General features: G+C 38.8%; 1 protein-coding gene across 1 annotated transcript in view; it reads left to right on the top strand.

Annotated features, from left to right (window-relative positions):
- Window positions 1-25,922, top strand: part of PCCB (propionyl-CoA carboxylase subunit beta) — a 29,908-nt gene that overhangs the window by 263 nt on the left and 3,723 nt on the right. Inside the window, exons 2-11 of the mRNA XM_062583055.1 lie at window positions 1,698-1,817; window positions 4,155-4,223; window positions 6,119-6,175; window positions 9,332-9,445; window positions 12,365-12,475; window positions 13,842-13,950; window positions 14,852-14,972; window positions 18,839-18,920; window positions 21,008-21,131; window positions 22,644-22,751. Of these exons, the coding sequence (XP_062439039.1) occupies window positions 1,698-1,817; window positions 4,155-4,223; window positions 6,119-6,175; window positions 9,332-9,445; window positions 12,365-12,475; window positions 13,842-13,950; window positions 14,852-14,972; window positions 18,839-18,920; window positions 21,008-21,131; window positions 22,644-22,751 (1,015 nt within the window). The remainder of the gene's footprint in view (window positions 1-1,697; window positions 1,818-4,154; window positions 4,224-6,118; window positions 6,176-9,331; window positions 9,446-12,364; window positions 12,476-13,841; window positions 13,951-14,851; window positions 14,973-18,838; window positions 18,921-21,007; window positions 21,132-22,643; window positions 22,752-25,922) is intronic.

The raw sequence follows: 25,922 nt of genomic DNA, 5'->3' as shown, positions 1-25,922 counted from the left end.
GCGCTGCTCGCTTCGCTCCGGCGGCCTCCCGCGGCCGCCGGCCACGTCCCTGGAAGCCTGGGGCTCCTTGCGCAGCCCGCAGCGGTGTCGCGCTTCAGGTGCCGAGGCTCTTCCTCCGGGCAGCTTTACCCAAGTGGCAGTAAAGACTGCACTAGCCCTCTCCGGGGCAAAAAGCACTCCTTCAAACGCATCAGCTGTGGCAGTGAGACTGGCTCTAGGGCGTGTGTGCGAGGGCTAGCTGGGACAGAGGTTTCAGCTTCTCTCTCCATTGTACTGTTGTTTAACTTCTAGGTTAACGCTTCATTAGACATGGAGGCGTACAATCCAGGCCAGCTTCATCTTTCATACACCTTTACATTGCTGCTGCAAATCTGAGCTGATCTTCTAAGAGATGAGGGCAGAGAGCTAAAAGGAGTGGAAATAAGGCAGAGGAAAAGACAGACGGGAGGGTGGCAACTGCTGGATTTTTAGTCTGCTGTCTCTGTTATTCAAGATTTAGGCAATGCTGAGGGGCGTGACAATATAAATTTCCTGTTTGTATTTCCTCTTTCTTGTTGGGACGTCTTTTCTGCTTTGAGTGAGAGCCTGGTGGCTCTGCGATGTACTTGTATGTGGTACTGTGATGGGTTGCAGGAGTCAGAGGTAGCAATAAGCCATTCACATGAAGGCATTCAATTCATTTATCAGTAGTCTCCCACCTCCAGTTAAACAACATCTGAGAAGAGATGTATCCTCACTGAGTTACATTTAGTACCTTGCACATCAATATAGAAGCATTTCTGCTTGTCTAGGGGCCTAAGACCTCATATGTCAAGTTTTATATAAATGAAACCCAGGGCTTATGTTAGTTTTTCTTGCATTTGTTGACTTCTGTAAACTCTAAAACCTACTAGTCTGAAGTTGCATAGAGTAGCCTGGCTGTGCTTTAACATTGCATCAACGTAGGGGCATACTGTCCCCAAATGAGGGCAAGCAGGCACACTGGTCTTCTTTCACAGTAAGATCCCTGATCTTTGTTGATAGATGCTCAGCTGGGCTGGAAATAACACATTTATTTGGAAAGTGAGGACAAAAAGAACTTTGCAATTGTTCCTTATTGCATGGCATCATTAGTAGTTAGGAAGGAACACGCATATCTGGTCACCTAATTAGGTTCTTGACTCTTAAAATACTTTTGCCTATATCGGTGTCTGAAAAAAAGAGAAGTAAAGGAATACATCAGAAAATCCAGAGAGGCCATCGTATTTCCTTTTTCTTCTCGTTAGCTTCGGTCTGAAATATCACTGAGTGTGGTAAATGCCTTGAACTATTTGTGAGGACTGGACAGGAAAGATTCCATGTTTAAGACTACAACAAAGGCCTTAATAGCAGTGTTCAAATTTGTAAGGAAAAATAGCTGTGATACTGTTGTATCTGGTTGAAAAGACTTCATTCTGAGATCCTGCTCCCTCTGTCTTGCGGTAGTGCTGCTCCAATAGTCATCCTCCTTTTCAAAGTCTGGCTTGCATTGTGTTTGTTTTTAAGGAGGATAATCACCATGTAGGCTATTTTCAGCTTTGGGGCATGCGGTTGCTTAGTGGGGGCAAATATAGCAGAACAAGTAATGGAATGTTTGATTAAACTGTATCCACTGGTGGTTAGTAAACAGAGCCAGAACCACTTGATAACTCTATTAATTGTTACTTGCTCCCTTTCAGGGAAAGCTGACAGCAAGAGAGCGAATTCTTTTGTTGTTGGATCCTGACAGTTTTGATGAATATGACATGTTTGTGGAACACAGATGTTCTGACTTTGGAATGGACTCTGAAAAGAATAAGGTATTTTTATTTCATATGACTCTTATTTCATTTTTCCTTCACTGTTCAGCCAACCAAGTAGTTTGAAAATAGGCTCTTCTGCTTACACATAAGTTATTTATTTTGGGTTTTTGGCTTTGCAAATTTTCTTCTGCTACTCTTAATTTCCATTTAACCATTTACACAGTTTGCTTCTTATGCATTGTCTAAGCTTGATACCTTTTTTAATAAGGTCACCTTTTTGGTTCAAATATATCCTTGAATATTGTCATAGATTTTTCTTTTAGATAATACAGGCATGCTGCAGAGCTTTATGGTTACTATTTCAGCAGTCAAATCACATGTGAAGCACAAATACAGGTAGATACTTTTGCCCCTCTTCAGGCAATATTACAGTTATTAGTCAAAATAACTCAGATCTATTTTTATGCCTGTCATGCTAGAGGGTCATAAAAGCCATTAGTCCTTTAAGCCTTTAGGGTATTAAAATCTGTCATATCTGGAAATTCAGGCAGTTACCATACTTGTCTATTAGTGAGTTACACTGTGAAAACTTACGCAGTTTTCAGGTATGTGGCCACGTATCATAAACCAATATGGTATGTAATGTATATGTTGCAGAGAAAAAAAATCTACAGCTCCCCAAAGCCTCTCACCATAACACTGATGCCTGATAAATTAACTACACAGGGGAAAAAAATTTGTTGCAGCTTAATACTGGTGTGACTGATGAACATGCTAAGGTGTACAGGTGCCTAGTGTGAATGTGCATGTTCAGTGCAAATCTTTCTATAGCTGGAAGGCCCTATTTCCTGTGGAATATACTGGCTTGGGGCATGGTGAGGAGCTGCTCCTGAGGTGCTACTGCCTCATGCTGAGTAAAATGACTATCACTTCTCTTTGTTTGACATTAAACCATCTCATCAACCTCCAGTCCTCTCAAGTTGCAGGACTGCATCCTGTGAATGAAACAGGGAACAGCAGGCTTCCACCGTGGGAAGTGGGGACACTGGAAACCAGCAAAGATGAAGGATTTGTTTTTATTTTCAGTAGCCAGGAGGCTGATGGGACGTGGTGCTGGGAAGGATATATTAGATCTGTTCTTCCCTGATACTGAGAGTAGGAGCAGATGTCTTTTCTTCTATAAGTCATTTCTTACCCATTTCCCCAGCAAATTGAAGTAAGTGCAGTGTAGCCTCTCATCATAGTACTCAACGCTGCATTATCCCACAGCGCTGATAACAAATTGTTATTTCTGAAGATATGATGAGCACTCAAGTCCTGTGAGTGACTACAGGGTTAATTTTTTTCTTACCCTTCAGAATTCACCTTTCAGTGAGCTGCAGATTGTGTTTACAGAGCACAGTTTCACAACAGATGACCTAATTGTGACCAGTGAGCTGGAATATTAGGTTAGCATTGAATTTCTCTAGATTCCTGGAAGTTTCTGAAGGTAGGATGAGACTTGTCCTTCCATCCAGGACACTGTATGGGCTGTGTGTATTATGAAGAGGTGTCTTTGTAATAGGATGGCTGGAAACGGAGGTGCATTTCCTACTGTTCTGTGTACTGAGGCTGGCTTTGAGAATGAAGAGTTGTTAGCAGTGCTATCTGCACAGCCTGGGAATGTCATGTCAATGTGATATGACATTCCTGAGGACTGATCACCTTGAGCATAAACAGGCCTTGTAACAGTGGACACTGCACAATTTGCTCCCTCCCACCCCATGCAAAACAGCAACAGTGAAAAGCATTTGAATGCCTGGAATTCCTTTATGCCAGTACAGTAAAGTTACTTTTCTACTGCTGTCTTGAAAGACAACTGTGTTATTTCCTATATTCAGAAGTGAGACAATGTAGGTAAGCAGATTTTAAGATTGTCAGGCTTTTCTTCCTCTTCCAACTCTCTCTTCTTCCCTTATTTACATGGTGAAAATGGGACAGGCTAGATTGTAGTATTTTGTGTGATTGTGTTTTTTGATATTTCCACAGTTGTTTTTTTTTCTTTATCAACACCTCAAGAAAGGTTTGTATGGTATAACCATTTCTTTCAAAAACAGTAGTTGGGCCTAATAAAAGACATATCCTGTCTCTGAATATGTGATTTATCTTAATTCCAGATGAGATGAATTTTTATTTGAGGGGAAACTGCAAAAATTGCTAATACTTCACACAGATACATAACTAATACGCATTTTAGCTCCAATTGTCTGTATCAGGGGTAGGGAAAGTCTTCCGGAGCCCCTGCTGCAAACATGAAAGACCAGCCCTCTCAGGTAACCCGTTTCTTTTAGTGGATGTCATTGCTACTTTGTTTTTTCTATTATTATTTTTATTTTTTTTCTTTCTTTAATGTAGTATCCTGGAGACAGTGTGGTGACTGGCCGGGGACGGATTAATGGGAGACTGGCTTATGTTTTCAGTCAGGTATGTTTTTGCTTATTGTCTTTTAAATATCATAAACTCATCCTTTGAAATTCACACTGTTTCCGTGGGACTGTGTAGTAATTTACCTGTTTACCTTCTACCAACAAGCATGAAGTAAACATAACTTCCTGTGGGAGGAAGCAGGGCACTTTCAGAACAGAAGAGGCCAAAAAGCATTTCTAAAAGTTTTGTTGGGTGAGAGATGCAGTTGTGGAATGATGAGAGTTTGCTTATAAAGGTGAAACAAATGATATTTGTGAATGAAGAGCCAGTGGGAACGTTTTGAAATAGGAAACTGTTATTACTTTACTGCAATATCATTGGATGTTGCTATGCTGAGAGACTGGAGGATTCCCACCAATATGCAATTTCAATAACCAAGGAGTGAATTAATGGAGAAATTACTGAGCACTGTGTGCTGGAAGCCCTTGCAAACTTTGACTCCATCCCTGCAGCTGGATCTGTGTGGATGGACTCCTGCAGCCATGCAGAGTCCTGTGAGTTTCAGTGGTGTGTCTTGCAAATTCTGTGGACCATCTTCAGGGATTCAGCTGCAGGATTGGTGCTGTTTGCTGGAGATCTTAACTGGAATTACAATGAGTTAAATTCATGATAGAGAGTACTGGAGCAACCTTGGATTGCTTATCAAGTTAGAACTCTTTGATTAGTTGAAGATTGTGATAGATAAGATATAAGTAAATAGAATATATGTTTTAAAATAAAAATATTTTAGAGGGAACACTATAGGTAGAGATTTGTATTGATTGAGTCTCAGCACAGTGGAAGTCGAGCTTTTTTTTCAGATCATTGTAACTGCCTGTGTGTTCTGGGCCACAAAGTAGCCTTTGTTTGAATTGCTACCACAGCCAGAAGGATTGTTGCTGTGTGACCTTGGAGCAAGTCATACACCCAGCTTTTTTTGTCTTGGGTATGTAGTTCTTCTCGGAAGGACACTGTGCTATTATCATATAGGCCTGAACATGGATAATTGAGCTGAACGGAGGCCTTGATTTTAGAAGAATGCAAGTCAAGGGCAGTTTTTGTATGAAAAGAAATTAAATGTACCCCCTCATGGTACATATCCTTTAGCATCTTATCTCCCTCCAAATCCAGCTGCTGCCTGAAATGTTACCTCCTTTTTGGTCCAAGTTCTCTGTCAACATGTTTTTTAGGGCCCCTCTGAGTGAAAGACTCGGTGGGAATGCACTGGTGAAGCTCATCAAGAGTTTATTCTGGGCTCCACTGAGTCAGTAGGTGTCAATATCCCTTTTCCCTTTTGGATCAGATGTTCCCTTGTCCCTCCCTGGACATCATGTTGCTATTTCAAGATCTTTCTGCTCAGAACTAGAGGTAGCACCAGCAAGTTGGTTACTGCTGACATTGTCCTTACAGCGCCCATAAATTAATAATCGATGTTTGGAGTGAAACTCGTGATTGTAGAACACTGGATGTTTTCAGTTCTGAATTTCTGCCTGTTTGTGTGTCAGACTGTTATGCACGTATCAATCTTACTACTGCCCATTGCAGTAGGACCTTCTTCACAGATGAAGTTTCTTGAAACTACTGCAGTATAGTCTCTGTAAAAGAGGAGAATGTGTTTGTGTGAAGACTAACAAAGCAAATGAGATATAGTAAGTTTGCAATTTTAATATGTAATCCACCGGCAAGAATCTATAACAGATCCTTTTACTGTAAAGAAGGCATGGATTGAACAGGATTGATCTGCAGTGCTCTACAAGGGAGGCAGGGTGAGCTGGAGCAGCACACCCAGTATAGAACATTACAAGATTTTACTGTTTACTAGCAACATTTTATATCAGGATCAGTTATTGGGATTCATTTGACTGTTACTGAAATGCTTCTTTCCTTAGTCTCTTTTTCTTTTTTTCTTTCAGGATTTTACTGTGTTTGGAGGTAGTTTATCTGGAGCTCATGCCCAGAAGATCTGCAAGGTAATATTTAAGAGGAGAAAACAAAAAGAAAATATTATTTTTTGTTTGTTTTTTGCAATCTGTTCTGCTAGTGGCTTGGACAAAATGATTTGTGACTGACTTTATGTGGACTCTGATGCACGTCACTGGCAAGCTAAAAGTGTGTATTTCCTCCTGCCAGTAAAGGTGTAAAAGCACAGGTTGGCAGAGAGGTGCCCTTTGGAAACTTTTCAAGCACAACAGGTCTTTTCTGGGTAACACATACTTTATCTGAGTCAAGTTAGCTGTTGCACTGTACTGACAAGAATCGACAGAGACTTGTGAAGTATGTGATGTGGATTAACTAGGTATGGTCCACAGCAGAAATGTGAAGTGACTTGGAAGAAACATTTTGCTATAAACAGTGTTATAGGAAAGCTTAATATTTATAAAAAGGCGAATAGAATAAGTAAACAGTCTGAAGATACATAGTCTTTATAACTTGGAGGTCACTTTGATCCTCTGTTTTTTTGTTATCGGGCACTTTTTGCTGTTTATTCTCATTCGTCTGCATGTGTCATTGGAAAAGCTGGTGTTTCAACCCAGGGGCCTGGAGGACAGGAGTTTTTCCATGCATGGATCAATGGCATGGGCTGATGAAAACTTCCTGATTTTTGTTACTATGATATCAGAAACAAGGCATATGGAGCTGGGGGCCCTTTCTCGTAATGAGAATGCTACTTTTTTGGCATAGCTTCCTAAACAGTAAGGAGATAAAAGAAAAAAAAAAACCCTACAATGTACAAGACTTCGGACTTGGCTTTACCAAGTTTTAATATTGGGAAAAGGCATTTGTGTCACCCTTTCACAGTGGAGCTTTGCAATGTCTCTCTGTATTGAGGATGCATGTAATGGTACTGGAAAGAAGGGATGCTTTTTGGGGGGGGGAGGGGAGGGGAGGGAATCTCTCTTCTTCTGAAGACGCAGGGAGAATGCTGGTAGCAGAACTAGAAAAAACGCATGTCCTTCCTGGATTCTGTGAAGCAGAAATCTGTTCTGAAAGAGCCGTGGTAATTGCTTGCTCTTTGGGATTTTCTGTAGCGTTGTAGAGAGCTGAGGTGTTTGGTATCTTGCGGCAAAGCTTAAGGCTAGGTAGGTCTGAGCTACTGATTGCCTGTCCATTTTGCAGAAGAGCCTGTGTTCTTTCAAACCACATTAGATGCCTGTCGTGGTTTCCCTGAAGCAATAAAGATTTAACGTGTTTTTACTGAGTGATAATGTGTCCGCTTGTGGTGGGGAACACCTCTAAATCTTACATAAGTTTGTGCATCTTATGGTGCTTATGATGTCATGTTTCAAGACCGTTGTCGATTAGGCCCAAAGAGGAAGAAAAGTAAGTGTTTGAAGAGAATGAAGCCAAAGCGTTCCCTACAGATCCTGGTATGGCAAAAAAAAAAGTTTGGTCTCAAATACAGAAACACGTTTTCAGTATTCTGAATGTGCGGAAAAACTTTAGTATCTAGAAAAACCTTGAAACAAGTAAATAATCCTTATGTAAGGCCCTGGAAGAGAGCAAAATGTGTCAGTAAGCTTATTTCCTTAACGGGCCCTTTCCGTAATGGGATAACAGGCCTTCTAGGAAGAAGCAACAAATGTCACCTCCACTGATTTGTACTAAGGCATTTGATAATATCTTACGTGACATTCACATAGGCAAACAAGGCCTTGTGGCTCACGGAGCCTCTGTTTGCAAACCACATAGATGATTTTTAAATCTGGGGTTGTATTTAAATTGCAAATTCATTCTGTGTGTCTGCCACAGTGGTGTTCCAACTTTCAAAAGGACATCCATGCACAAAGCATGAAGAACCACTGTTTTACATTAAATGATAGGGATAAGTAGGGCTAAAGCCACTTGAGAACTGTGTAGATATAGAGGTAGTTATCACTGATTCATGTTCACGCTGTAATTTTGGCACTGTTAGGATACTATTGATTTGAATGGGATAGAGTATAGTTAGTGTGTTTCTAGGCAATATAAAATTCAAGATTGATCCTGCAAGACTGATCTTTCAGATCTTTAAATCTTGATAAGTTAAAGATTGTCTGAAATAAGATATAATTTGGTAGCAATGATTGAAAGGGCTAATCTCAGGTAGGAAAAAGCAACTGCAGAATTCAAAATGGGGGTTGACTGACAATGTGTAATTTTATAGAAGATGATGTAGGGGTAGATCAGATCTTAACATAATATGCTAGTGCTATAGTGTTACAAAAATCACTGACATTATTACTGGGATCTAATAAGCAGGAATATTTTAAATAACGTAAAAGGAGTTCAATCCTCCCACTTAAGCCTCTGCTGCAGTATTGGGTTTGATTTTGGGCATAACTCTTGAAGAAAGATAAGGAACCATTGCTAAGAGTCTTGAGGTGAATAGCCAAAATAATCAGAGGGCTAGAAAATAGGATTTAGAAAGAACAGTGTGAGCAAATTGATGGTGCTTAGTCTAGAGATATGAAGGGTAATACGAAAACTGAAGGGAGATTTGAGCTCCTTGAATGTTTATGAAGACTGCAGCAAAGAAAGTAATAAATTATTCTCCCTGTCTACTATGTATTGAGAAAGAAATAACGGTTCTAAATTTCATAATGAAAGATTTAGTTTAGTCTTCTTAAAGAATTTCTAACAAAAAGGGTAGGCAAATATCGGGGTATGCCGCTTAGTGAGATTACGCTATCAGCACTGCAATAAACTTCTAAGATCAGATTGGACATATGTGAGAACATTTTAGGTGCAATTTAGACTTCCTCATGATTGGAGACAGATTAGTCCTTCCTGGTCCGGGCTTCTCTGATGTGTGAGTTAGTACAGGGTTTGGAGAATACAGTGTGAGCATGGAGGTACTCAGCTAGTATGGCAGGTAAATATTAAAGGGCAAGACAGGGAGTAAGTACGTATCTCTTAATCTCAAGTCTGAAAGGTTCAAGGCATAATAAATCAGTAAGCAGTTAGTGAGTATGATAAAAGTAAAGGTGAAGGTGAGTGCTACAGAGGTAGTTCAAATAATTCTAGCACATGTGGATATTTTTTCTGGGAGTGGACATTTTGGGGGAGTGGGGGTTGTTTCTTTGTCTTCTTGCTTTGAAGTTTTAGCTTAGCTAGCATAATAATGAGCAGTTTGCATTCATCGCCAGGTCATGGATCAAGCTGCCATGGTTGGAGCACCAGTGATTGGGCTGAATGACTCTGGAGGAGCTCGTATCCAAGAAGGAGTGGAGTCTTTGGCTGGCTATGCAGATATATTTTTGGTAAGTAGGCTGCTGGATGACTAGGAAGACTGCTTCCACAAAAGTGGTAGAGTCCTCCTTTACCTAAATTAGTATCTGTAACTAAACTTTGAGGATGTTGTCCTATTTCAGCCAGTGTTACCTGGAGGATAAAGCAGATACAAGGGCTTATGAGACCTGGACTTTCCCTCTCTTGGCTCTCTTACTGGCTTTTGGCAAATTATTCTACCTCTCAGTTCCATTTACCCTTTACCATCTGTTAAACAAGGATAATGCTGAGCCTTGTAAAAATCTGTGATCCAAATGAAAAACTTTTTAGGAAATGTATTATATTGTTGGCTTTGTCAGAAGAATGGAAGAATAGGCAATTTACTTAATCGTAAGAAAAATCCAAACAACTGTTTAACTTTTTGATTCACGCTGAAGTATAGATTCTCTGTGCTGAGATGTAATTTCTCTAAAGAGTGTTTATCTTAGTGTTAGAGACTAGTAGGCATACCCTAGTCTAGAGGATGTTTTGTTAGGTGATTGATAGGGGTGATCCACCACAAGCTGTCCTTATGTCTACTCTGGAATACAGACACGGTAAGAGTTTCATGTTTCATTTGCTTTTGAGGGTGCTGATAAATGGTGAAAGATTTCCCACTGTGTGTGGAATAGAGAGACTTTAAGTCAAGTGCTATGTGCTTGAAGATGACTTGAGAAACTCAGATAAGAAGAACCGAATGTGTATTCTCTCAAAACGGTAGTTCAGTGAAAATAAGCTAAAAAATAGGAAATTGATGCAAGTCACAAGCTTTTGTACAAAAAACAGTGTGTATTACAATGGAGCTTGTTAACCTGACCATTTGGGAGCATCCGTTTGGACTGGTGAAAGTTTTCAGTTCCAGCCTTCTATACCAAGACTTTATGGCCCCTTAGGTTTACCGTGTAGCTCAGAGGGCTTTCCCTTCAATTCCTGAAGTCACATCACTAAGATGCTTCTGTACTGGTGTTGTTGCAAAGAGTGGGTTAAGTCCAAATTTGTGGCACTGTTTCCCATACCAGCACTGGCTTCTCACATGCTGTCAGGAGACCTGAGATTTAGACCTCAGTCATATTCCCTTCTCTCTTTTCACAGCTGAAGAAGCAGAGTGCATAGTTATGCTGTAGGTAAATAGTCTAATGTATAGTTGATTCTATTGCCAAAGAAATAGTGACTTGTCTGGAGTAAAGTCACAGATCAGAACTGTTTGTGCTGGAGCAACAGAAAAAATATGAAGTTCAGCTGGTGTCTTTTATAGTGAAGGTACTCAAAGTTGTACTGACAGAGAGGTTATTAACTATAGATAGGAAATGTTTCTCATAAGCTCTGTGGTAAGAGGCACAGGCCTCATAACTCTTTTGAAAAGAAGTGATGGAAAACTTCTGAGAATCATCAGTCATCTTACTGACAGTTTCATTTTTGCTTTGGTTTTGGTGCTTTTTTTTTTTTTTTTTTTTAATTAACACAGTGGCAACTACATGAGTCAATGCCATATTATATTAGTAGCACTGACCCAGAGGACAAAGTTCAGACTATTTTCAAATATTCTTTCTTAATTTTTCCACAATCATATGGTAGGCTTTTTAAAAACTTATTTTCTCTGGTTGACTGTATTAATTTATCTACATGATCCCCATCAACTATCAGCATTACAGCTATGGAATAGAATTATAGAATACTTAGGTAAGAAGGGACCTCTGGAGGTCCATAGTCCAACCCCTGCTCAAAGCAGGGCCAATTTCAAAACTAAACTAGGTTACTTAGGGCCTTACTCAATCAAGTTTTGAGTATCTCCAAAGTTGGAGATTTTTACAGTCTCCTTGGGCTACTATTCCAGTGCTTAAGCATCCTGATTGTGAGATTTTTTTTTCTTGTATCTAGTTGGAATTTCCCTTGCTGTGAGTTGTGCCAACTGCTTCTCATGCATTTACTGTGTGTTTCCAAGAAGAGTGGCTCAGTTTTCTCTATAGGAATGCACTAGACAACTGAGGCAGCAATAAGCTGCCCCCTTGCCTTTTTTCCTCCAGACTGAACAAACCCCCATTGCCTCAGCCTCTATTTGCTCCGGTCCTCTGACAATCCTGGAGGCCTCCACTGGATGTGCTTCAGTTCCTCAGTCTTTCTCATACTGAGGGGCCTAAAACAGAGTATGGTAACTGCAGGATAGTCATGAGTAGCCAGACAGTCTTGCTTTGAAGGACCTTATATGGGCCTCCATTTCTGCTTTTAACATTTGATGCTTCTTCAAAAAAATGAGATGTAGAAAAACATATATTAGCTGATGCTTAAAGTGTATCAGTTGGTTCTGGTTAATGCTCCACATTACGTGCATTGATTTTTCAGAGATTAAGCTTTCTAGGTGTTTCAATATCCAGAAGAGCTTAGGGTATTTCTGATCTTCCTGGACCTTTCCTGCTCCAGTGTAGAGTTGGCAGTGATGCAAATGTTAAATACATTGCAACTTGGAAAATAGGCAAGTGGATTCCATGCTTAGGATGTTTCCTTGCAATATTGTGTAATGGGATGCAGTGGCCCCTCTTGTCTAACTAACGATGAAGTACAGTGCTGCAGCTGTGAATGCACACTGTCATCGTTTTGAGGAGGAAATGAGGGTTTGTGTAAGAGCGATTCAGGTAATGACTGAAACAGTGGGGTCCATATGGTGTGGTAACCTTTTGTCTGTTGATAGGTTTATACCTTTGTGCTGGGGAGTAGAAAGAAGAGGAAAAAGTAGCAACAAAGTTATTTTTCTTCTATTTGCATCAAGAAATTTTGTTCAGATATTTCTTTCTCAGTACATAAAGAAAGCTGTTCTCTCCTGTTCGTGGTGGGGAATTCTTGTAGGAACGCTGCATTGATTTAAAGATACAGAGACTTTCTGAAAAAACTAGATGTCTTTGTTTTTTCTGTTGCAGAGAAATGTTCTGTGTTCTGGTGTAATTCCACAGATCTCCCTCATTATGGGTCCTTGTGCTGGTGGAGCTGTATATTCGCCTGCTCTAACTGATTTCACATTCATGGTGAAGGTGAGGACTGGGTGTATGCTAGTAACTTTGATCAATCACAACCAGACCCTGCATCAAGGTTTTATTTGGAGATGGTTTCCTGCTTTGGAACAGTGAAGGCCTGGGATTTGCTGCAGGAATGTCATTAATGTCATTGTAATGTTACTGGTTATTAGTGTTATTAATTATCAGTGACATCACTGACAGCAAAACTGAAATGGTCCCATGCCATTATTTTGCATATAGGATTGATGAAAAGATCATGAATTTTTCTTAAAAAGCACTTTTGTTCAAGATTCTAATTTAAAAATGACAAAGCTGTGTAGTTCTGTTTTAAGCTTCAGTTTTAAAGAAAACAAGCCTTAAGTGTTTAATGTAAGACAAGGAGCCAACTCTAAAAGGCTTTAAAATTTTGTTACGTGTTACAGAGTTGGATGGAATGCAAAGGTAGCAAGTTTTGTATGATCAAGTAGTGTGGTGAATGTATGACCTGATCTTGAAAAAGTATTTTGAAATCCGGAGTCATTTTCTGGTCTTGGAAACTAGTTGCTGGGGGGTGTTATGTGGCTGGCAGGTGTTGGTTGCAACTAGGGCATGACAGCTACTGCTTGAGGCATGGCTAGGGAATTGATGAATAAAAAATGTTTTATGTGATTTTTAGAAAAAGAACCACCCCTGTAATGAGCTTCAAAAGGAATTCTGTTAAAGAGTTCTGTAACATCTTAAATCAGTGGTTAATGGTGGAATGAGAAAAATGTTGCACCCGTATTCACCTCTTGGCATTTCGTGGTAGTGCTTTGACCGCATACAAGAGCCAGAATTGCTTTTTTCTTTCTCTACCCACCCTCCCCCTGTTCAAATTTCTATGGTCACCTGTCGTCCTTTTTTTTTTTTTTTTTTTTTTTTTTTTTTTTTTTTTTTACTTCCTTCAAGTGTCTCCTAGTGCTAACAAAGCATTCCTTTTGCTTAGTTTGGCCTAGGAAATAACTGCACAGTTGTCTTCACATTGCAGCTCATCTTTGTCTGAATTTTTTTTTGCATAAACTGATAATTTATATAGAGGCTAATATTAAATTTAAAATAAATGATGCACAAGAATGCTAAAATATGCCTTCATATTGAGGTTAGGTTAAATTAAACTGGCTTCAGTTTACTATTTATGGAAAGCTAAGAATAATTTTTTTAAATAACCTGTGGCTAATTGAATTTTCTGTAGGTTTTTAGTGTAATACATTATTTTGATTCCTAAATCAAAAGGATTTTGAAGAAATTCTTCCCTGTGTTGTACTGTTTTCTTATTCTAGGGAAAGTCTCTAGAGACTGTGGCTTTTCCTTAAATGCTTCTGCAGCTTGGATCTAGCATTTACTGTTTCTTTCCTCGCTCCAGGATACATCCTACCTATTCATCACTGGCCCGGATGTAGTTAAGTCTGTTACCAATGAAGATGTCACGCAAGAGCAGCTTGGGGGTGCAAAGACACACACTGCTGTATCTGGTGAGAGCTGGATAGGTTACTTAATGTACTACTTGCTCTCTAAGGTAAATGCCATAGTTGTTCTAACTAAGCAGATGATTACCTGATACAGATGTTTATACTTGTAGGTGTCACTTGAGGCTAAGGGATAAAACTCTACTTAAGGACAGGATCCTACCATGCCTAGAACTCTCTTACCAGCACCTTTTAGTAATGGGAGACAAAAGAGCAGAAGTGGGAATGTGGAAAAGTTCTGGGATTTTGAAGAGAAAGTAGCAAATCCACATATGATTCTGGAAGTGGAAAGGTTGGAGGAGTGCAGGGTGTAGCAAGGCAGGCTTGGGTTTTGTTTTGTTTTCTGAGGAAATTTGCATAGGCTGAAAGATTCTTAACAATTCATTGTTTGCTTACTGCATGATTGATTGATCTTCTTAACTGTAAGCAAGGTGCAATGTGAGATAAAGCTCTTTTCCCCTGCCACCTCAGAGAGTCTTGGTGACACATGACTTTTCTGGGGGCTAAAAATGGCTGTGGGACCTCAAATTCTATGCGAGTAGGACTGATGATGAAGCAAAAAGACACACAGGCACTGCTCAGATCCAGCCATTGTGAGTCCAGAACATTAAACTGGGTGGAATTCTGGAAGTTTTGGAATCCAGCTTGGTTTGTGACAGCTGATAAACCTGTTTGTATTATTTTAAATATGAAATCAACAATTCAGACTTGCTAAGAAGGAAGGTTGACACAGCCAGGTGTTTTCTAAATATTTTCAGAGGTCAAGTTTGGTAGTTTAAAATTCCTCATTGTTAATACCTGGGTTTAAAAAAATTCTATTATGACTTCTTTGTATCCTTACTGATACATACTTGAAAATGAAATGTTGTAAAATAATTTCAGTAATTGCTTAACTGTTTCTTTCCAGGAGTAGCACACAGAGCCTTTGAGAATGATATAGATGCTTTACTCAATCTACGGGAGTTCTTTAATTATTTACCTCTTAGCAACCGTGATCCAGCCCCAGTTTGCGAATGCCATGATCCCAGGTAAGAGGAGATAGACTGAGATCTAATTGAATTTCATAGCTTCTCTGGCTCAATGAGCATAAAGAAACAAGTGTTTTGTGGCTAGGCTCTTGGCTGATGAATTCTGTGTTGCAGTATGAGACTATGGAAAGTGTTTCAACATGCATGTGTACAGACATGTTAGATTTGCTTAATTTTTGTATTGTGTAAAAGCAATGTTATGCTGGCTGTGTACAGAATATGAGGAAAAGTAATTTTTGTCTTGATGGGCTGTTGCAGTCCCTTGAAACAAGCAAGTGAAGCAGAAGATAGCACAGTGAACAAAAGTGGGGAGAACTTGCCCTGCTTTGTCAGTTATGTGGCCTGCTGGGTAAGTTCTGTTCGTTATGGTTAGAGGTGAGGAAGTGACAAGGAGGGAAAGGAGGCAAGAAGTTTTGTTTGTTAGGTAGCTATCCATCAGGCTCGTTATATGGTTGAGAGTGCAGGCTTGGGGCATTTCAAGAAGGGAAAAATGGCGACTGTCTGGATTTTTGTTAGAATTTTTTTCCAAGAGATAGAGAGACTGCCAGAGAGCCAGCATGGGACTGCCTTGAGTAGACAGGCTTGCTTAGTAATATTAAAGGTAGAGAACATCAGTGAAATAAAAGCATTTTGGCAGCCTGAGATCTGGCTGCATCTTAGGGAAACTGTAAGAGGTCATTGCTGTCTCCTGTCTGGGAACTGCTGCTGAATTTGTTCTTCCTTTCATTTCTATAAATGTGTACTAAATGTCTTGTGGTTCTTATACACATGAAGATTTTAACATTAGAGTCAGAAAGATTATCCTGGCTTCATGCTTAACGTTTTTTTTTTTTTTGGACGGGGATTAATTTTACAAATCACTACTGCTCTGCTACCTGAAATATTGTTCCCTATTACATAAATAAATTTGATAATTGTCTGAAGAATATTCAGACAGATTAATTACTGACTAATCCTAACATTTTATAAGATGTTTTTTCTTAGAGGTTTGTTACGGTGGAAGACTGTTATGTCTTGATGGTGACAAACTAAAGCAAATTGCTTACATTGTTTGGCAGGCTTCAAGGTTAGCATGCTCATTTTTGAACATCTATTGAGTAGCCCTGGGATATCTATGGTCTGTAGCATTTGAATGTGATGTTTTAATTTCCTAATAGAAACAACAGCCCTTCAGTGTGTCTTGCAATGAGGGTTTTGTTTTCCTGTGAGAAGCTGCCTGTTACCGTGTAGCTATTAATGGATAAGAGAGTAATTCTTTATTTTCTTAAGGGAGACAATCTGCTGGTAGCACCAGACATGTTATTAGAGGATCACAGTTTAATAAATATTTGATAATTTGTATTAAGAACTGTAAATCAATAGTTTTTATGCATATGAAGATAATTTGTTAAATCTATTTGTTTTTATGGCAGCATCCCCACCAGTTTTCCCACTTGTGGTCCCAATACTTACATTGGGATATTTCAGTGGATTATACTGACATGTGAATGGACTCAGTTTGCTTTCAGTTGATGTGGTTGATCCTTATCGTTGCTCCAGTCAAAGCTCATCCTTCTGGAGTAATATCTTTCTTATCATTTTCATGCCAGGAAAAATAGTCACCAGTAATGCACATTAAATGCTTTATATATATATATATATATTTTTCATTGTTAAGTCCAGAAGCAGGGGGAGGGAGAGTTGTTTTGTTTTTTTTTTTCCCTCTCTGGGTATGTTCTTTATGATTCTGACAAATAACATGTTTGTTTGGTGATACTTCTGTTGGTTGGAGTTTTTGGTTTCAATGGCTTGGATACTAAAAACTTAGAAGGCTTCTTATAGTACAAAGTTGGCTAATTGCAAGTATGTCCTCTGCCTTTGAAGAGTGCCTAGTTTATTGCATCTAGTTTATTGTGTGTTGTGGTTGAACTTTCTGTGTCTCTGACTATAAAAAAAAAGAAAATTATTTTCTCCAAAGCCCAGAGTTTCTGGAGGAGGTAAGTATCGATCCTTGTAGCCTAGGTATGTTTTCGTTTTTGTACTAAATGAAAACGAGTATTGATTTGTATGATGGTTCCTCAGACTGTTGCAGTCTTCAAATGACTTCTTTGGCAGCAAACAACAGATCCTTCCTGATAAATGACATCTGTAACAAACACAGTTCTTGGCTTTTTAAATCCAGTGACTCCAATAGCACGTTCCACATCACTGTCATTTTATGTGATCATTTGAAGGAGATTTTCCAACTTATGATATCCTGGGTAATGTGTCCATTTTGCTGGTGGTTATTCAGTTCAATGCCTTATAATTTCCCTCAATATAGCACTGTAAATTTATGGGAGCAGTAATTTGATACTTCTATTCTCCTTATCTTTTGGATTACCTGAGAATATAGTCCATAAGTAATCAACAGAACTTAATGCATGGTCATACTTTACAGACAAACAGAAGTTTTAGAAATGCTTGTAGGCTGGAGTTTAGTATGTTCAAATCAGTTGTTTTAATCCAATTAAGATTTCATTATATCATTTTACAATATTCTATCAATCATGTGGAAAAAAATGCTTGGAAGTGTTGCTGCCAGTTTTATTCTATAAATAAATCTGTTATTCTCTGGGCAAAGAGATGTGGCTATCCACCCCCTACATGTGAGCACAGAGACGGTTGTGGGCTTTGCATTATTATTTTTTGACTAATTTTTAAAAAATGTAGATCATTTACTTCAGTTTTAAATTGGGTAGCTCAAGTTTTGCCTTGACATTTTCACTATACTAAATCATGGCATTGTTAAAATGATAGTTCAATAAGAACTCTACAAAAAGGCCATTTGTAACGTGTATGAATCAGTATTTTTGTGGAGTAGTACGAAGTTAATACTCTCCAAAGCCTTTTCAGTGGTGACTCATAAAAATTGACATCTCTGCCCCCTGCCATGGGACTACGAAAGAGTCCAAAGACCCTGTGAATGCTGTCTGACACTCCTATGTCCTTAATGAACCCAGCAGGATCTAAGGATAGAGGTAACTGATAGCATGAGTTGTAAACACAGAGGCAGCGTTTTTGTTGACGTTTCAAGCTTCGCATGAAGCACATCACTGCTGAGTAAAACAGAATGGTGGTAAAGAGTCTTTAAATACAATTACTCAACTGAAGAAGCTAGGAGGGGTCATGTCTTACCCAACCAGGCATCTGTCTGGTTGCAGGAGAAACACAAACGGAAAGGTTTCTTAGAGTGAATTTTTCTTAAGTCAAAAGTTTGGGGCTGGAGGGCTGCGCACAGACAAGGCAGGTACGTGGCAGGCAACCTTGCTCTGCCATTGTGAGAGACTGTTTTACCCATCCAGCTTATAAGGGTTGTAACGGCTGGACAGTCCAGCTGTGCCACTTCACACTTTGTTCTACCAAATCCTTACCGCGCTGCTCTGCTGTGCCTACGTGCTTCGTCCAACATGTCTCCAGTGCCCCCTGCAGACTGCCATTTGTAGTGTGCACCCACTCTGCTATTCAGTGCACATAATTTTAGGCCTTTCTAGTCAAAGAAGGGAAATGGTATTTCTAGGAGATGATATCATAGGCAAAGATGCCTGCAAAAGAGATGTCTCCTTCAGAAAGAACACAGTCTGGCTCATCTCCTTTGACTGCAGAAGGAGCTCAGAACAGTAGATACTTGAAGCTATTGAGGTTGAACTGTGCCTTCGATGGCCTGAGGTACAACTGGCTATGGTGAAGAAGAGAATGACTACTTTTTCCCTCCATATTTGAGAAGTAGTTTCCTTGAAGTCAGACAGGTGCCTAAGTTTTTTTTTTTTTTTTTTTTTTTTTTTTTTTTGTCTTGATGTTCATCTGATCTGTAAATATTGTCATTTACACTTTTATTTTTTCTGCAGTAACCGTTTGGTTCCTGAGCTGGAGACCATTGTCCCAATTGAATCTACTAAAGCCTATGATATGCTGGATATCATACACTCTGTAAGTCTGCTAGTTTGAGCACTGTTGAGAAAAATCTGAATATTAAATAACTGTAAATAATGAAAACAAATCAATATAACGCCACTAAAGTGTTCTTTTTTTTTTTTTTTTTTTTTTTTTTTTTTTTTTTAAGTGAGTTTGTTTTCACAAGTTACTCCCCCCCCAGTGTTGTGGCCATGAAACAGAGGACACCAAAAAACTGCAAAAACAAGATATTAGCAAATGAAAGGAAACTTATGATTTGTTCTCAGGCTTCATCTTCTCGTGCTTAATATATAATAACTGATCAGATGGAAGATGCTCTAACTCAGTTCTCTCTTAGGGAGTCAGAAAAATCCCCTTGTTACTACTGTCTTAACTTCTATCATTTTTTTTAATAGAAGGCAATAAATGACAAAGAATACATTCACAGATTACTCCTTTTTTATTTACTCTGAGACAATTTTGTACAAATTTGTTCCCTTGAGTGAAGCAGATATCCTGAGAGGGTGGAGAGCAAGGAAGATAGATACTTTTTTAAATCTAAACCCTCCCTATATTGTAATGTATGAATAACAGGAGTTTTATTAAAGCAGCTTAAGCAACGCTGAAAATTCCCTTGCCCAACTTTGAATACTTATTTTTTTTCAGTCGTAACAACTTACTGCATTTTAAAAGTTTGTGGTGATAAAATTGTTGTAAAACAAATCTTATTATGTGAAATTGTTACAGCCCCCTGTAGAGCACCTTAAGAGTCTGAATTCTGAATATTCAAATTTCCAGCTGCTTCCTTTACCACTCAGATGTTGAATGGGAGATGACCTAGGACTCCCAAGAGGTGGATGCTGAAGCTAGGAATTGCTCCATTTTACAAATGGCATATACAAATGTGGTAGTGGTGGTGCTCAGCTCTACTTAAAGTATCTTTCCAAATTTCTGCCTTTTACTATTTTATTTGATTGACTCTCCCCACACACTCATTTAGCTAATAACTTTTCAGTTTGCAACTGGCTACACTTAGATTCATTTTAGAGAAGAAGGAAAAGCTCAGGATATGTTTTTTGATCTGAGGATTCTTGTATTCTAAGGAAGTTCAGTATTATCTGTTCCACATCAAAAGGTGGTCTTTAAAAAAAATTTAAGCAAATTGAGGAAAAAAGAAAAAACTCCCACAGACTTTGAGAATAAGGAAGAAAATAAAATGATTTTAAACAGTCCTTGCATTTTTTGCTACTTTTCATTTGCCTCATTCTCAGAAATGATTGGCAAACTGCAGTCTGCATAAGCAAAGTTGTCGCAAACAGTTGACAGCAAAGAATTACAGTGGAAAACACCAGGCAACCATGTATAGGTGTCGCTACTGCTCCATGTGTAATTACAGTCTCTTTTGAACATGAATTTTGATAGTGCTTTATACACCAGTGGATGTCACTTTAGAGAGCATGCATTGGAACTTCAACCTAGTGAGAAGAGCGGCTACAAAGGATTCTCAATTCCAGTTAGACACATTTGATGTACTGTGTATTCCCTCTGTGGTGGATAACGGGATTTCTCCATTCTCCTCTGTCGTACAAAACTTGAGATGTACACATATCATCTGCCACAACAGAGCATGATTTGTTGGTCTCTGTTAACAAAGTGCTCTGTATCTACAAAGAATTGCAAAATATATTGTGTAATGATAAGTAAGTTTCCAAGTTCCAAGAAGTATTATTTGTTTTTCTTATCACTGCAAACTTTTCTTTTAGAAGTGTAGTCTGCCAGTATTTAAGTTGCAAGAAAGAAATTATAAACACCCAATCTGAAGCTTTAATTTGTTACAAGCTAGGAAAAAAAGCTTGCTACAGAGAAAATGTCATAAAGATTTTCTCTGATGGAATACTTCAGCGGCCATTTTGATAGTAAATGCACACTAGTTGTTATTTCCTGGAATAAAGACTGCAAAGAAGAGTAACAGATTTCTTCTCGCTTTTAATATTCTTTCTTGAATTCTACAAATTCTGAAACTTAAAAAATTTTCTGATACTAGTACAGCTGGTTTGTATTTGTCTATATTATGTATATATGTATGTCCTCATAAGGGCTCTGCCTAACTCTTATTCCTGCAGATCGTTGATGAAAGGGAATTCTTTGAGATCATGCCTTTCTACGCCAGAAACATTGTTGTTGGATTTGCCAGGATGAATGGAAGAACAGTTGGGATAGTGGGCAACCAACCCAAAGTAGCATCAGGTTGGAGCTGACTGTAGGATTGTGCTGTGAAACTTCTTCACAAATAGTGTTTGTGCCTCCTGACTGTTTTGTCTTGTCTCTTTTGGCGCTCTTGGTAAGGCTGTCTGGCTATGCGGTTAACTGCTTACAGCTCAGAGCACAGGTTATACTTTGTACGGGCCTTCGCTCATTCTCAGTGTTTTCTTACCACTGTCTTTCCATCGAATCTCATTGTCATGCAGCTGCATTGTGACTTAGAACAGCCTGTGATCTGTTGCAAAAATTCCAGAAAAAAAAAAGTGAATTTCTGTGTTAGCTCACTAAGGTGGTTTGGCTTACCTGTAACTAAATTATTATGGTATTCAGCACAAGAGAAGTGGTAGGAACATGGTGGGCAGAAAACCACCACGTGTTCTGGCAGCAACCTGCAACTAATTGAATTAAGGATAATATGGAAACTGCATACTCACTGCCACACAGCAATATGTACTAAAATGCCTAAAACCCTTCTGTAGGGAAAGGTAATTTTTATTAGGCTACTTGCTATAGCTAGAAAAATGCTAAGCTTTCAGCCATACAAGTGTGGGGCTCTTGACCTCAAATAACTTAGATATGACGGCACAAGCATGTAGCTTATAGCTAAGATCACCCTTTGTTTTATGACTGTTTTGCCTTCTCTGCTTCTTAGATGATTTCTGAAGTGATTTAAACTAATAGCGAATTTCTGTTTTGCTCTGAGTTTTGTGCCTTGTGTGGGTGTCTGTGTATAACAAATACTAGTTTAGGAAAAAAATCAGATGACGCAGTATGCTGCATTTATTCTTTTGATAATCTTCCCAAGATACGACAATCAAACTCCTAGCTAGTCAACAGGCTTCGCTATTACTTTAGTCTTCATTTGGTGTTTTTAACAAAGATTTCTGATGTTTCAGATAGGTACTCTTATATGCCTTTTGTATAGGTTTAATATAGAAGAATGTAACAAAATTCTAAAAAGCACTGAAACAGAACAAAAACACTTTGCAGCATGTTTAGCAAAAATGCTAGTCTGCCTTAGTATATTAATAGGAACACTGAGTTTTTTAATGGAGAACTCTAGTGTTTCAGTCTGAACTGACCCAACAAAATTAGCAAAAAGAAAATTGTAGAAAAATAAATTACATGAATATTTTTTTTAAATGCCACTTTTTGAAACAACCTGCATTTGTACAGCAGTCACCACTAAAGGATGTTGAAATCTATAGATTATATTGCAGCGAAAACTGAGTGTTTTTGTACTCTAATCTTAGGACTAAAACAGCAAAACTTCAAGGTAGAGTTTTTTCCAACATTATAGTGGTTTTTTTTTTTTTTTTTTTTTGAATGACTATCCTTTTTGTTAAAACTATAGAAAATACTGGGTTTGGCTTGTTTGGTTTGGTTTTAGAAGCTGTAATATAGAATGTGACTTTTTTAAAAAAATATTTCTTTTGAATTACTGCCATTAGAAGAGCCTTGGCATTGTTAACACGTAACCTTGTGTTCTAATTTTAGGGTGCTTAGACATAAATTCTTCTGTGAAAGGAGCCCGCTTTGTTCGGTTCTGTGATGCGTTCAACATACCTCTGATTACTTTTGTGGATGTTCCTGGATTTTTGCCAGGTATGCACTGCTGCTATATTTCACTTAGTTGGGAGGAGAGGCAGTTTACGGAGTAAAAGCATATTTTAAAAAACTACCTAAAAGACGACTGTTTACTCTACTAGACCTAAATAAACCAGATGATTGTGATCTCAGAACACACCGATAGCAGTAGTCAAAGTTTTGCAGGATTTCAAACTATACACTGAAAAGAGGATCCACTCATGCAGTAAGTTGCTGCTGAACTGGCTGGCTAGAGCTACTGGGATGACCAGTTTGCCAGAGCTGAATGTGGGGATGAAGGTATGTCACTGACTGGGAAGGTCTATTCCACTGTCTAAGCACAATTGCAAAGTTGTTAATTGTGGCCCATCCAGAAAAAAAAAAAAACTGCACTCTCTCAAGCTACTGCCCTTGTCGTAGATGGAAGAGGTGGAAGTTGCATTGTTTTTATTATAAGGAAACTCTGTATCCCTTTTTGCCCTGGGGTACTGTATGGGACCGCAAGGTCCTGCAAAGCCAGTGGCTCCATGAGATGCAGTGGAAAGCAATGCCACATATGGCTTCTTAGCCCTCTGGGTAGAATTAGATGTGAGCAGGGAGGCCGCAGGTCAAAGCAGCTGTAGGCGTGAAAGTCACAATTTAAAAACCACTGAGTAGTGCGCTTGTTGAGAGCACCTTCAAGATATGTTCCAAGCAAAATCCACTCATCAGTGGATATGCCAAAATAATAGAGGCTCAGATTGCTATCCAAGCTTTGTTGCAAAAAGAAAAATTGTCTGCTTCTTCCAGCAACTTTGTCTATTGTACTTAAAACTCTAATGTGTAAGAGGATGAGGTTATATGAAAAAAAGGATGTCCTCGGTGGCTGCTGATCCAATCATACAAGCCCGTTTCCCTCAATTTCTCTGAAATTTCAGGTTCATTTAAGCCCCACAATAACTTTATAGATAAAAATGTGTGTGAATTAGGAGAAGCTTTGAGCAAATCAGTAGAGAAAGGCCTGAGCTTAGACTTTTGTCACCGTGTGTTATAATTAATGGTAATGATGCACCCTATTAGGAAAACAGGCTGTGTAACCTATGCTGATGAATGTAAAATATTTATCAGCATAACATTTAAGTGTTTCCTACAATTGAATATGATGTTAACACCGCTGTTTATATATAAACTTACGGTTTAGCTCACAGTAAACATACAGCTATCGAAGGACCAACATGTCATTAGTGAATAGTCCAGTTCTTATTTTGATACAATGTATTATTTTGCATGTTTTTGCAATGCAGCAATACAGAAGGCGTTAAGAGAATCTTCCTGTTCCCTCTTGCACCCTCCTCTTTCCCTCCTGCAGTCGATGCACCCTCCTATTCTGTTTTTTGGACAAAGAAGCAGGTTACATCTCTGGCACTTCAGGGACTGCTATAGGAATCTAGATTTGGACAGTTACTCAAAAATCCAAGAGTGAAGCTATTTGCATGTAGCCAATAAAAAGTAGTAAGTTAATATTACATAATTGAATGTCAGTAAAAAAGTAGATAAATAGGAGACAAAATTGGCACTACAGAGAGAAAAATCTGAGGTATAGTACTCCTAAGATGTTGTATTTTATGGAGTTTCAAAAGATTAGTATGTTATCATTAGACATTTCAGTTTAAATAATATATTTTGAGTGTGGTTGTCTTTCCCTGTTCAGTAGAGAAGAATTTGTCACACTGGTTCACAGAGGTGTGCAGAACACCTAACAACATCAGTGACCAAATACCTTAACTAGCTCCTAAGTTAAGAGGAGTGCACAGAAATGATATTTAAGTCTTTCAGAACCTGAAGCTAGATGAAAAGAGAACCTGTTTGGGACTGAATCTATAGCCAAGACAGGAGTGTAAAATAGATACTAATTGGCCATGAGCAGTGGTGTAAACAGTTCAAATAACAGTTGAATGAGCTTCCTCTTGAAGTGTTTTAAGTGATTGGCTATTCTGTTCTACATTTGAATTAGAAACTTAAGGCTTTAACTATACTGCACAGACTGTGATTGCTTCCCAGTTTCTAGGTCTAGTTGGAGTATCTCAGTTGTCTTGGGATGAGACTTGGCTTTTCCAGTGTCTTCTGCCAGGAAGAAGCTTTTGTGGGCTTGACAAGTCTGGAGAGAAATATAAAAATCAAAAGTGAAATTGCAGTTGAGAACAGCCATTTTTAAGCTTAAGCATAAATTATTAGGCACTCAAATTTAACTTAAAAATAAAGCCACCAAATTCATTACCAAATAATTATAAAACCCCCTCAAACCTCACAAAAGGATCTTTTGCTTAAAATCGCCCATTAAAATACATTTTCTATTAAAAAGATCCCAGATTCCTGTAAGAGGTTATCCCAGGTGCTGAAAAAAGATGATAATGTCAGTAGGTTGATTAAACTGTGAGGAAGTAATTTTAGAGTTATTTACAGTGGTTTGAAGTTCAAAAATCCTAGAAATAAAGTGCAAGTGATTGCCGTTTCCAGGTGCCAGTCCTCTGCATGGTTCATGCAGTGCGTGCATGCCCTGCCGCTCGCACCTAGAAGATTTTTCCATCATGGCAGACAAGTAAGACAAGTACTGAGGCACTGCCCTCTTGTGTGTGATCCGTGGGTACACAAGGGAGAGCAAATACCCAGTAGCCTTTGGCTGCCTCTTGTTCTTTTGGTAACGATGTAGCAGCCTTCCTTTCTTGTTACATACGCAGTCTTATTTATTTGCTGTCTTCAGATTCTGTTAAAGGCTTTTCCAAAGTTACTTACCAAAGCATAACTATTCTTGTGTTGGTCATGATCCCTCAACTAGCTGCCAAGAGTTTGTGCTGTTAGTGTGCTGAACAGAATTTTCTGGTCTCCTGAACACTGCGCTATCAAGAGTGAAAATAGTTGCTGCAGGACTTCTTCCTCAGAAAGAGCACAGATTTACTCTTGAGGAGTAAACGATTAAGATCTTGAGGCTATGAGAGAAGTCTTCCCAAAAGCTGAGGTCATCCACAGTTCAAGCAGCTTCTTTGCCCCCTAACTTGCTTTAACAGAAAGCAATCAAGGTTATCTTTGAAGCTCTGACTGAAGCAAGGTCTTCAAGCTAGTTTTGTCATTGGTTTAGTTATCTTCATTTTTGAATCTAATTATCTCAGTTTTTGCCCATCGTTGTATATTTGTGTTTGGGAATCTTGTGCA

The sequence above is a fragment of the Rhea pennata genome, chromosome 9 (genome assembly GCF_028389875.1).
Source record: "Rhea pennata isolate bPtePen1 chromosome 9, bPtePen1.pri, whole genome shotgun sequence".
Lineage (NCBI taxonomy): Eukaryota > Metazoa > Chordata > Aves > Rheiformes > Rheidae > Rhea > Rhea pennata.
Note: the sequence above shows the minus strand (reverse complement) of the source record. Positions and strands in the feature narration are given on the sequence as shown.